The sequence below is a fragment of the Triturus cristatus genome, chromosome 2_1 (assembly GCF_964204655.1).
Source record: "Triturus cristatus chromosome 2_1, aTriCri1.1, whole genome shotgun sequence".
In the NCBI taxonomy this organism is placed as follows: Eukaryota; Metazoa; Chordata; class Amphibia; order Caudata; family Salamandridae; genus Triturus; species Triturus cristatus.
In genome coordinates this window covers 96,164,298-96,177,344 of record NC_140581.1, presented here as the reverse complement: position 1 = coordinate 96,177,344, position 13,047 = coordinate 96,164,298, and the positions used below count along the sequence as shown (strand labels likewise).

The window sequence follows — 13,047 nt, the reverse complement described above, 5'->3', positions numbered from 1 at the left end:
TTAGCCGCACAATAAGGACCAGGAATCAGTAACTACAGTCAAGGAGGTTTACTACAATTTACTAATCAATTCAAATCAATGCAAATTAAGCATCGTTTAGATACATAATTCAAAAGGAAGCGTTAGTCGACAAAGTAAATCCAGTTCAATAGCATCAATATGTGACAAGGGCAGCCACATAACCTCAGTGGCAAAAGACTTAAAGTAATCTAACCAGGGCTCTAAGTTTAGACTGAGGATGGTTCAAATGGAAAATCTCAAAGACTATTCAAGGAATAAGAAAATAAAGCAGGAAGGTGTCAGCATTGTGAGGGTTTTAGTAGAAAACCTCTCAACGGGAAACAAGTTTTTAGCATAAAGCTTCACACTCTCAAGAATAGGGTAATCAGAAAAGTCTGTACCTCTCTAAGTCAAAAGGGATCTGCTTTAAACTCTCACAGTTTATATGTTAATTAAAACACACAAATACATTCTCAACATTTGATCCTCACGCCACCTTTCCAGGAACTAATAGAATTGCACTTCATGTTCAAAGTAACAACATTCACAAATGTTCCCATCCCATGAAACCTGGACATTCACACGGCCTTGGACAGTACACTGTTGCTGATACACGATGAATAGACACCTTTCTCCAAATTATTTGTTCTTCACGTCTCTGCCAAGATTTTCTTCTGAGGTATCGCTATCACTAGTACATGTTACTCCTTTCTCCAGTTAATGAAGCCTTGAAGCTGCATTTGCAGATGAGAGAACGTGCAAGGCAAAAAAAATACATTTAGAAATACAGGCCTAGTTAAGTTAGCCTAGTTGAACACTAAAATATGCATTTCGATTATATGATTATATTTGCACATAAAGCTTCAAAATAAATGTTGCATTATAAACATAACTTAGATGAATGATGCAATGCACTTCCAAAAAATGCAACACAACTTGAAGTGTAAATATGTATGAGAACTACATTTCGTTCATTGTTAGATTAAACATTAATGTGCACACATTCATGATTCTCTAGTTTCTGAAGTGAATGCGTTTCAGTAATATAGTTGAATATTTCTCTTGTCATTAATAAAGTTAGGCACACAGAATATTGAGTGCTAAGTGTGCATAAATATTGCACTTAAGTGACGTGTAAGGGTGGAGCTAAAATCACGCTGCTCCACAGGCACTGTGAGAAACTCGTGTTACCTTCATCCTCAATTACCGAGCTCTCAGTTGTGCTCCGTTATGAGCAAACATACACACCCACACACTTAAAGTTCACAGTATGCACTGCACAAGACTCATATGTTGCATGAAAACAAACACTACAGAAACATAAAATATGAAAAGGCAATTCAAGATTAAAATAAAAAGTTAAATGTAAACCAGGACGGTATCACTGACATGAAAAAGGTTTTTACAGTTGTTGTTTAGAAATCAATCAGTGTTTTTGCTTGTAAAGTTGAGGACATTAATATAGGGCTCTCTAAGGACTTGTTTCAAAGTAAGTTTTTCATTACTGCTGGATCATTCTGAGCAATGGAAAAACCCACCCAACTGAAAGCCCTGACAATAGCCTGCAAAGGTCACAGCAGTTGTTGTTCACTGTCCCCACAACAAACCTACAAGGCTTGTTTTTTCCTTCAAATGAAACCCCCTCTTGAAGGGAACAGAGACCGTACAATAAAAAACCCAGCTGCACCCCTATCGTGACTGTCCTTTCTCACTGTCACAAAGTATTTTAGGTCACTACTAGTTACGCAAGTTAGTTGAAGAGGCAGACAGGACAGCCTGTAGGCACATGTGAAACAGTAAAAAAGACAAATGGACATCCTTATATGTGTGGATGAGCCTTGAGTGGGCTAGAGGGCTCTATAGATGGTCGTGGACCATCTAGCCCCTCCTCTAGAACCCAGACTGAGTCACAACCTTCTCATGGAATTAAATACAACAGAAGGTACAAGGGCCACTAAGTGACAGCAGAAGCAGGGAACAAGAGAGGGTATCGCCGGTGTCTGGTGTGCCCACGAGAGACTTGTGAGGGCGGCAGTGGCACCACCATACAGTATCAAACAGTGAGGAATGTTGCAAAGCTTGTTAAAATGTTTTGAATTTATATAAACAACAATTATTTTCCACAGTTACCTTACATACTGCAAGGCATAGGTGTGGAATGTAACCTTGGTTTCTAAGTATGTGAATAATAAATCTTACTTCTGTCATGTCTGTGTGGATGTGCACAGGCTTTGGAAAAACCAATAAATACGTACTTGGGCAAAGAGTACCACTCTCTTCCCCCTCTTTGAAGACATCATGTAGGACCAATGAGAAGACGGTCTTATGGTTCTTGTAGTATATGCCTGGCAGGCCCTTGTCACCTTGTCCAAAGACAGAAATCCCTCCCTCTATTTCTTCTGCAACCTGGATAGGCACATGTGGTCCAGAAACGCGGCTGTGATGTTATCCTGACCGCACAAGCTATAAAGTGTTGGAAGAGGTTGTGAATGTCTTGGCAATGCCACCTGATTGAATGATAAGGACTTGGAGGTCATCATATATTGCAGGCACAGCAGTTTGGGTGGGATTGTCAGTGTGCATCTTGGGTGCCTGGAGCTAGCCCTCCTTTTCACCCCGCTCATAATGTCACCACTCTAGTCAGGCCGGGGCGTATTGCACTTTGTTTGTGAGTAGTGTTAAGATCAAAGTTCTTGTGTTCCTGGTTTTGTCACAGGTTTCTGGGCAGGTGTGTACTATAGCTAACAGTTAAATCCCTGTTGCATTATTTTTGGGTAGCTTGAGGATGTCTGGATTTGTGCCTATTTACAGCTAAATCCTCATCCTGTTGCGCCTCAGGGCTGTCTCACCTACAGCCCAAGCAGTTTGCAAGGTGTTCGCTGAGCCTTTGTTTGTGTGGAGATATATACAGAGGTGGTCTCTTAAGCATGCTTTGTCAGTTGGGAGCTTATATCTGGGTATATCCATTTGGGAACAGTGGAAACATGAGAAAGTTAATTGTCTATTCATACCAGGTAGTGATCTGTCTCGCCCCCCAGTATCGAGCAGTTGGATAACTTTTGGAAACTGGGTTACTGGTTAAGGTGGTGGAGTGAAACCCTACTCAAGCAATAACCACAACCTCTGTCAGGGTGAAACACAAGCAAACCCCACATTAATCTGTGCTTAGACCTCTGGTCGCTTGGTACCAAAGCAGTCAGACTTAATTTAGAGGCAATGCGATAAGTATTATTTCTAATCAAGATTTTCAGTGGATCCCACTGAACACCAGACAGTCATCAAGGCTCTTGTCACAAGTAGACTTGATTACAGAAACACCCTCAACATCTGAATCCCAGCCCATGTCCTATGTGGACTCCAAACCACCCAGAACGCCACCGCCAGACTCACCCTGAGCATTCCGATAAATAACCACATCTCTCCACACCTCCACAATCTCCACTGGCTCCCAGTCCAGGAAAGATGTAAGTTCAAGCTACACCCCCACACTTACAAAGCTCTCCAGAACACCGGTTCAGCTTACCTCAACCACCACTTCAACTTCTACCAACCCACAAGATAAATTTGATCTGCGTCCCAGGCAAGATTACACCTCCCTTGCATCAAGAAGACCAGAAGTGAGGACGCTCCTTCTCATACCTTGCAGCCAAGACCTGGAACGACCTCCCGAAACACCTCAGAACCTCCTCTCTCTCATGGACTTCCAAAGGAGCCTCAAGACATTGCTCCTCCAGATGAAACAGGCATCGTCTCCTCCTCCCCCCTCAGAACTGCCTGACTCAGTGCCTGGATACCCTCAACGGGTGATTAGCCATGCTCTATAAATTCACATAACATAGCATAACAATACAGCATTTCAAACAGTAATAAAGTGAAAACACAACACAAGGAATATCCCACACAATTCAGAAAATTAGAGTAAAATTAAACAGAATTATTTGAGACTAGAACGGCAAAAATCCAATCAGTAGAACAGGACTTATGCAATTTTAAAGTTTTAATTAAAAATAGTACGTAGCAGAACAAAGCCCTTGACAGGGACAAAGTCACAAGTTCAGGCCAACTGCGATAAAGCATGGGCCGGATACAGGGACCAGGTTAGGTCCACTGAACAAAGTCCCTTAAATCCTGGTTTCTTGAGCATTGGAAGATCCAGCGCCGAGGATGAGTTGAGCATTGACGGTTCTGTGGAAGCTGCGGTGCTGCGTTGCGGAGTCCTGCGTTGTTGACAAAGATGCCATTGACGAGGGGCTTGCAATGCGAAGTCCTGAGTCGAGGATGTGTCATGCAGCGGAGGTTCCGTGGAAGCTGCAGGGCTGAGATGCGAAATCCTGCTTTGTTGTTGTCGAGGATGCCACCAACGAGGGGCATTAGATGCGAAGGCCTGCATTGAGGATGAGTTGAACAGCCGCGGTTATGAGAGCTGTGGGTTTCAATGAGTGGCCCTGCATTGGTGATGTGTTACGCAGCGGCATCTCGGAAGTGGAGCTGAGAGGAGATGCATTGCACTGCGTTGGTTTTGCCCACAGGACCATAGCTGGGCTGGCAGAGCACCTTTCAGGCCCACTTCTAACGGTCAAGGACTCAGGTGCCTCCACGTGGCGGGGTAGGGTTCACAGCAGACAGAGTCCTGGTGATGGGTTCAAGGTGGTTTGAGCCTTTTCGGTCCCTGAGCTCTGAGCAAGAGACCATCCACCTAGCACTTGGAGTCACTCTGGTGGTCCAGGGTTCAAGATGCAGGTGCAGTCCTTCTCACTCAGCAGCAGCGCAACAGGGCAACAGCATAGCAGTCCTTCTTGCGGAGCAGCACAGCAGTTCTTCGGAGTCTTCCACATGTCTAGAGGTGAACTGAAAAGTTGAGTCCAATGGTACATTGGTTATAGCTGGTGCCCACTATGAGGTAAGAAAAGTTTCCTGAGGCTTCCATGCCCAGAAGTGCTTGGCATTCCCTGCCTCCCTGCCCTGGCCCCAGCCTGCCTGTGGTCACAAAAGGCAAGTATCAAATCCTTTGTGGTGTGCTCAGGCACAGCCTTCGTGATTTGCATATGTGGTTGGAGACAGCTCCTACCCCTCATCAAGTCAGAGAAGCCCCATCCTGCCAACACCTATTCCTCCTTTATCTCACTGTCTGGGAACAATACACAAAGGCCAACTGCCAGCTACATCTAGTCATGTGACCCAGGATGCAGGCTGCACGCCTGAAATGGTTAGGACTAGAAAATGCCAGCTTTCTAAAAGGGTAGTGCGACTCTGTCTAAGACTTTCTGTCCTAGATAAGTTTCTTCAATTTTGAATGGGTGGCAGGGTGTAACCACCGCAGAGAATGCACACCAACATTGATCACACTTGATTCATTGAGAACTTTGGCTAACATAGGAACTTGAGTGCATCACTGCTACTCCTTAATAGCTTTCTAAAAGCGGCATTTTAAGAATTGTGAATTAAAATCCATATTTAAGATGTTTTAAATTGCAATTCTTTAGACACCAAACTCAATATTTCTACTTGCTCCCAATAGAAACTTATCACTTATTAAATGTAGTAAGGTAACCCAATGTTATGCTATGGGAGAGGTATGCCATGAAGTAGTTAAAAATGAATTTAAGAGTTTTTCACTACCCAGACATGTAAAGGTTAAAAGTAAATGTCCACTTTTTAAATACAGTGCACCCTTCGCTATAGGCAGTTTAGGGCCTAACTTAAAAGGGTCACTTATATGTGTTAACAAGGAAGGTTTGGGACTGGCAAAAGGTTTATTTTGCCAGATCGAAATGGCAGATGAATACTGCACTACAGGCTGCAATTGCAGGCCTGCGACATGTTTAAAATGCTACTTAAGAGAGTGGCACAATTAGTGCTGCAGGCCCACCTGTAGCATTTAATTTACAGGCCCTGTGCAAGTTTTACCACATTATTAGAGCCTTACAAGTTGACAAACTGTGCCAATTGGGTGTACGCCAACATTACCATGTTAAAAGGAGTGAGCACTTTAGCACTGGTTAGCAGTGGTAAAGTGCACAGAGTCACCAACAAAAACGAGTCCAGAAAAAGGGAGTGTGAAGGCAAAAGGTTTGAGCATTCTGAGAACTGAGTCGGAAATTGTCTATTCTGGATCATGTGCTCTGGATGTGAGACATGAAGGCAGGTCAGATGCCAAGGGTCAACCAGGCCACTGTCATCCATGGAGTCAAGAAGGACAGCCCTGTCTCTTGCATTGTGCCTGTCCATGGGGCCATTCCTGTCTACTGCTGGGTCAGCTGTCATATATCCCTGTCACTCGCATTGGCAGTCTTCTCCGAGCCAATTTTTGCAATCCTTCCGTTTCTAAGAGCTGTTACTATGACGCTCAGTTTATTGCAGTCAATTTACCAACCTCTGGAGGACGGAAGACAGAGTTTACTTTGCTAGGAATAAAAACCTGTGGTCTTCAGATACCTGCCTTTGTGAGCTGACACCTCTCGCTTCTGGAGTGTATAATGCCACCTTTAATGCCAGCCTGATTGATTCCCAACGTGCCCAGGCCGGCACCGGTGCCTGCGGGGCGGGGGCATAGGTTACATTTACTAACTAGTCAGTTACACTTGTGGAATAGCAGCGATGGGGAACCTGACATGGACCCTACTCCGCTCCAACCCTACTCGCCTTCTAGATGCACTGACCTATGGGGAGTCTGCTATATGCTTGTACTCAATGTCACCAGGCATTCGGATGCTGACATGTGGCTGACTCTGCCCCAGCCCTCATAGCTGAAGCAGCCAGCGTCTCCGGATTTCTCGCTTTCCCACAGACTCATCTGTCTCTGCCTGGAGGCTTTTCAATGAGTCTACGATTCTTGCTGCATTGTAGAGTCCTGGAGCCCCTCGAGGACTGAGGTGGGGGCCCACGGCGGCCCCAGACTCCCAGAAAGAGCCATTTTATGATCACAACCGCAGCAGCCCCTGATTTAAACAAAATCACGTTTCCGGTTTTTAGAGTGAACTTTGTGCTCTGAGGAGCCGAGAGGGTGAAGAGAAGAGGAGTGCCCGGGTCATAAATCACGGCGCGTGAGTGATCGGTTCCTGGACAGGCGCGGGGCCCGGAGCCAGGATCTGGGATCTGGGATGGGACGCAGGGGACGGGCTCGCCTTAAATAGAGGCTGGAGGCAGCGGCGCTGTCAGACCGTCCTGGAGGCTGCGCCGAAGGTGACCCCGCTGCTTGCTGTGTGAGTTCACCCCCGCCATGAGCCCGCAGGTGCCCCTGGCAGCCCTCCTGGCGACGCTGCTCTGCGCCCTCGCTGTCCAAGGTAGGTCACCGATCTCATTTCTTCTGTATAGCGCTGAAACCTTAGAGCCTTCAGGCGCTTGGCGCTTGGCGCTTGGGTTGCGTTTAATTCACAAAAGTCCATTTTCTGCAAAGACACTCATTACGGGCACGGAGGTCATTCCGAATCTCCTCAGACTTCTGGCTATTCATTTACGGCATCCTCGTACGAAAAGATGTGTGATAATACTCCATGTGGCAATACCGCCCGCCACACGGTATCACCACGAAAAATATTACTGCGCGTGGTATTTTCACAAGCAGAAGCAGTCTGCTTTAGATTTCTGAAGGACGCTCTAAATTTGGAAGATTCTATTCTAGATTTAGCCCCCACCTCCACTCCGCGAAAGCCCCCAAATCGAGCATCTTTAAAGTTCCTAGACTGTTCTATAAATGGGTCGGTACTCACAGGCACCGAGTACCTGCACTTCTTTCCTCTGAGAGGGAGACACCCTGCACTTCTCAGCACGGATGCGATACATATGTTGGGGCAGCCCTACTGGTGCTCACAGTGACTATAATATAGGCACAAGTGTGGTAAAATGAGTAAACGTTAGGAACTGGATTATATGAACTGCTTGGGGTGGTGGTGATTTGTACAGAAGTGTTAACTATCGTTCTATTTCCTATTTTGTAAGTGGTGCGCTAGTTTTTATTTCTTTTGTTGCTGGTCTTGCAGTCGGAAAACGCAAAGGTTATATTTTGTCTTGTTGTGTAATCACGAGGCTTGATTTCTGATCCCACTTGTCCTACTACACCGCATTGTGGTGTGATCTTGTGACAGCCACTATATCCCGATACCTCATTCCCCACGTTATGAAACAGTAGGAACGTTCAGAAACAGCAAGTGGGCCCCGTTTTAAGCTCTGTGGGCATTCAGGACATTTGCCCACCGAAAGATTCGTCCCCAATGCTGATTGGTTTTGAATTTCCGGCAATAATAAATACAAAACACTTAAACTAGGCCCGTGGAAATACTGCTATACTTTAGAAATACCAGACCCTAGATTTACTAAGCCTTTGCGTCACACAAAGCGACGCAAAGTAACGCAAACGCTTGTTTACATTTGCAAAGCCACACAAGGCAGGTTTGCGTGACTTTATAAGAACTGTAATGCAAGGCAGCTGCTTGTGCTGCGATACGCTACATCCCATCTTGGGATGCGCTCCATGGGAGGAGCATGGGCGCTCCCATGCATCTACACATGGTCTTGGGAGGCGCTCCATGGTGGAGCATGGGCGCTCCCATGCATCTACACATGGTCTTAGGATGCGCTCCATGGGAGGAGCTTGGGCGCTCCCATGCATCTACACATGGTCTTTGGATGCGCTCCATGGGAGGAGCTTGGGCGCTCCCATGCATCTACACATGGTCTTAGGATGCGCTCCATGGGAGGAGCATGGGCGCTCCCATGCATCTACACATGGTCTTAGGATGCGCTCCATGGGAGGAGCTTGGGCGCTCCCATGCATCTACACATGGTCTTGGGAGGCGGTCCATGGGAGGAGCATGGGCGCTCCCATGCATCTACACATGGTCTTGGGAGGCGCTCCATGGGAGGAGCATGGGCGCTCCCATGCATCTACACATGGTCTTGGGAGGCGGTCCATGGGAGGAGCATGGGCGCTCCCATGCATCTACACATGGTCTTGGGAGGCGCTCCATGGGAGGAGCTTGGGCGCTCCCATGCATCTACACATGGTCTTGGGAGGCGCTCCATGGGAGGAGCATGGGCGTTCCCATGCATCTACACATGGTCTTGGGAGGCGCTCCATGGGAGGAGTATGGGCGTTCCCATGCATCTACACATGGTCTTGGGAGGCGGTCCATGGGAGGAGCATGGGCGCTCCCATGCATCTACACATGGTCTTGGGAGGCGCTCCATGGGAGGAGCATGGGCGTTCCCATGCATCTACACATGGTCTTGGGAGGCGGTCCATGGGAGGAGCATGGGCGCTCCCATGCATCTACCCATGGTTTTTGGTGTATTTCCAAATTTACTAAATTTACTAAATTACACCCTCTTTCCACGTGTGCTGTGTTCTTTGATGAAAATACCTCTAAGGATTGTTTTTGTGCAGGAAGGTGTTCCTTCCTGCACAAAACCAATCCTGGCTGTCGTACAGCTCCCTTGCAACCCTTACACTATGGTATAAGGGGGCTTGCATCGGCGACAGGCAGCACGCAGCGCGCCAGCGCAGGGAAAGAGCAGAAATGCTCCATATCTTTGTAAATATGAAGCATGTCTTTTCTCTCCTTTTCACGCAGTGCAGCGCAGCAACTTTGGTAGCGACCCTGTGTTGCGTGAAAGATTAGTAAATGTGCCCCAGATATTTATTGTGAATATTTTGGTGCATACTTTTAAGTTTGTGTCCATAAAATGCAGTATGCATTGGCAATGCTGGTCTCCAGCCACTGGGGACATGGGTAACTCATTTGGGCAGCTGATGAGGTCACTGGGGGTCTTGGGGTGGTGGTGATTTGTACAGAAGTGTTAACTATCGTTCTATTTCCTATTTTGTAAGTGGTGCGCTAGTTTTTATTTCTTTTGTTGCTGGTCTTGCAGTCGGAAAACGCAAAGGTTATATTTTGTCTTGTTGTGTAATCACGAGGCTTGATTTCTGATCCCACTTGTCCTACTACACCGCATTGTGGTGTGATCTTGTGACAGCCACTATATCCCGATACCTCATTCCCCACGTTATGAAACAGTAGGAACGTTCAGAAACAGCAAGTGGGCCCCGTTTTAAGCTCTGTGGGCATTCAGGACATTTGCCCACCGAAAGATTTGTCCCCAATGCTGATTGGTTTTGAATTTCCGGCAATAATAAATACAAAACACTTAAACTAGGCCCGTGGAAATACTGCTATACTTTAGAAATACCAGACCCTAGATTTACTAAGCCTTTGCGTCACACAAAGCGACGCAAAGTAACGCAAACGCTTGTTTACATTTGCAAAGCCACACAAGGCAGGTTTGCGTGACTTTATAAGAACTGTAATGCAAGGCAGCTGCTTGTGCTGCGATACGCTACATCCCATCTTGGGATGCGCTCCATGGGAGGAGCATGGGCGCTCCCATGCATCTACACATGGTCTTGGGAGGCGCTCCATGGTGGAGCATGGGCGCTCCCATGCATCTACACATGGTCTTAGGATGCGCTCCATGGGAGGAGCTTGGGCGCTCCCATGCATCTACACATGGTCTTTGGATGCGCTCCATGGGAGGAGCTTGGGCGCTCCCATGCATCTACACATGGTCTTAGGATGCGCTCCATGGGAGGAGCATGGGCGCTCCCATGCATCTACACATGGTCTTAGGATGCGCTCCATGGGAGGAGCTTGGGCGCTCCCATGCATCTACACATGGTCTTGGGAGGCGGTCCATGGGAGGAGCATGGGCGCTCCCATGCATCTACACATGGTCTTGGGAGGCGCTCCATGGGAGGAGCATGGGCGCTCCCATGCATCTACACATGGTCTTGGGAGGCGGTCCATGGGAGGAGCATGGGCGCTCCCATGCATCTACACATGGTCTTGGGAGGCGCTCCATGGGAGGAGCTTGGGCGCTCCCATGCATCTACACATGGTCTTGGGAGGCGCTCCATGGGAGGAGCATGGGCGTTCCCATGCATCTACACATGGTCTTGGGAGGCGCTCCATGGGAGGAGTATGGGCGTTCCCATGCATCTACACATGGTCTTGGGAGGCGGTCCATGGGAGGAGCATGGGCGCTCCCATGCATCTACACATGGTCTTGGGAGGCGCTCCATGGGAGGAGCATGGGCGTTCCCATGCATCTACACATGGTCTTGGGAGGCGGTCCATGGGAGGAGCATGGGCGCTCCCATGCATCTACACATGGTCTTGGGAGGCGGTCCATGGGAGGAGCATGGGCGCTCCCATGCATCTAAACATGGTCTTGGGAGGCGCTCTGTCGGAGGAGCATGGGCATTCCCATGCATCTATACATGGTCTTGGGAGGCGGTCCATGGGAGGAGCATGGGCGCTCCCATGCATCTACACATGGTCTTTGGAGGCGCTCCATGGGAGGAGCATGGGCGTTCCCATGCATCTACACATGGTCTTTGGAGGCGCTCCATGGGAGGAGTATGGGCGTTCCCATGCATCTACACATGGTCTTGGGAGGCGGTCCATGGGAGGAGCATGGGCGCTCCCATGCATCTACACATGGTCTTGGGAGGCGGTCCATGGGAGGAGCATGAGCGCTCCCATGCATCTACACATGGTCTTGGGAGGCGGTCCATGGGAGGAGCATGGGCGCTCCCATGCATCTACACATGGTCTTGGGAGGCGGTCCATGGGAGGAGTATGGGCGTTCCCATGCATCTACACATGGTCTTGGGAGGCGGTCCATGGGAGGAGCATGGGCGCTCCCATGCATCTACACATGGTCTTGGGAGGCGCTCCATGGGAGGAGCATGGGCGTTCCCATGCATCTACACATGGTCTAGGGAGGCGCTCCATGGGAGGAGCATGGGCGCTCCCATGCATCTACACATGGTCTTGGGAGGCGCTCCATGGGAGGAGCATGGACTTTCCCATGCATCTACAATTGGTCTTGGGAGGCGCTCCATGGGAGGAGCATGGGCTTCCCATGCATCTACACTTGGTCTTGGGAGGCGCTCCATGGGAGGAGCATGGGCGTTCCCATGCATCTACACATGGTCTTGGGAGGCGCTCCATGGGAGGAGCATGGGCGTTCCCATGCATCTACACATGGTCTTGGGAGGAGCATGGGCGTTCCCATGCATCTACACATGGTCTTGGAAGGCGCTCTGTCGGAGGAGCATGGGCATTCCCATGCATCTACACATGGTCTTGGGAGGCGCTCCATGGGAGGAGTATGGGCGTTCCCATGCATCTACACATGGTCTTGGGAGGCGCTCCATGGGAGGAGCATGGGCGTTCCCATGCATCTACACATGGTCTTGGGAGACGCTCCATGGGAGGAGCATGGGCGCTCCCATGCATCTACACATGGTCTTGGGAGACGCTCCATGGGAGGAGCATGGGCGCTCCCATGCATCTACCCATGGTTTTTGGTGTATTTCCAAATTTACTAAATTTACTAAATTACACCCTCTTTCCACGTGTGCTGTGTTCTTTGATGAAAATACCTCTAAGGATTGTTTTTGTGCAGGAAGGTGTTCCTTCCTGCACAAAACCAATCCTGGCTGTCGTACAGCTCCCTTGCAACCCTTACACTATGGTATAAGGGGGCTTGCATCGGCGACAGGCAGCACGCAGCGCGCCAGCGCAGGGAAAGAGCAGAAATGCTCCATATCTTTGTAAATATGAAGCATGTCTTTTCTCTCCTTTTCACGCAGTGCAGCGCAGCAACTTTGGTAGCGACCCTGTGTTGCGTGAAAGATTAGTAAATGTGCCCCAGATATTTATTGTGAATATTTTGGTGCATACTTTTAAGTTTGTGTCCATAAAATGCAGTATGCATTGGCAATGCTGGTCTCCAGCCACTGGGGACATGGGTAACTCATTTGGGCAGCTGATGAGGTCACTGGGGGTCTTGGGGTGGTGGTGATTTGTACAGAAGTGTTAACTATCGTTCTATTTCCTATTTTGTAAGTGGTGCGCTAGTTTTTATTTCTTTTGTTGCTGGTCTTGCAGTCGGAAAACGCAAAGGTTATATTTTGTCTTGTTGTGTAATCACGAGGCTTGATTTCTGATCCCACTTGTCCTACTACACCGCATTGTGGTGTGATCT

At 48.4% G+C, this 13,047-nt stretch overlaps 1 protein-coding gene across 1 annotated transcript in view; it reads left to right on the top strand.

The window, feature by feature from the left end:
• Positions 1-7,126: 7,126 nt before the first annotated feature.
• CCL21 (C-C motif chemokine ligand 21) overlaps positions 7,127-13,047 on the top strand; it is a 53,788-nt gene continuing 47,867 nt past the window's right edge. Inside the window, exon 1 of the mRNA XM_085628292.1 lies at positions 7,127-7,283. Within this exon, the coding sequence (XP_085484418.1) occupies positions 7,220-7,283 (64 nt within the window). The 5' untranslated portion in view covers positions 7,127-7,219. The remainder of the gene's footprint in view (positions 7,284-13,047) is intronic.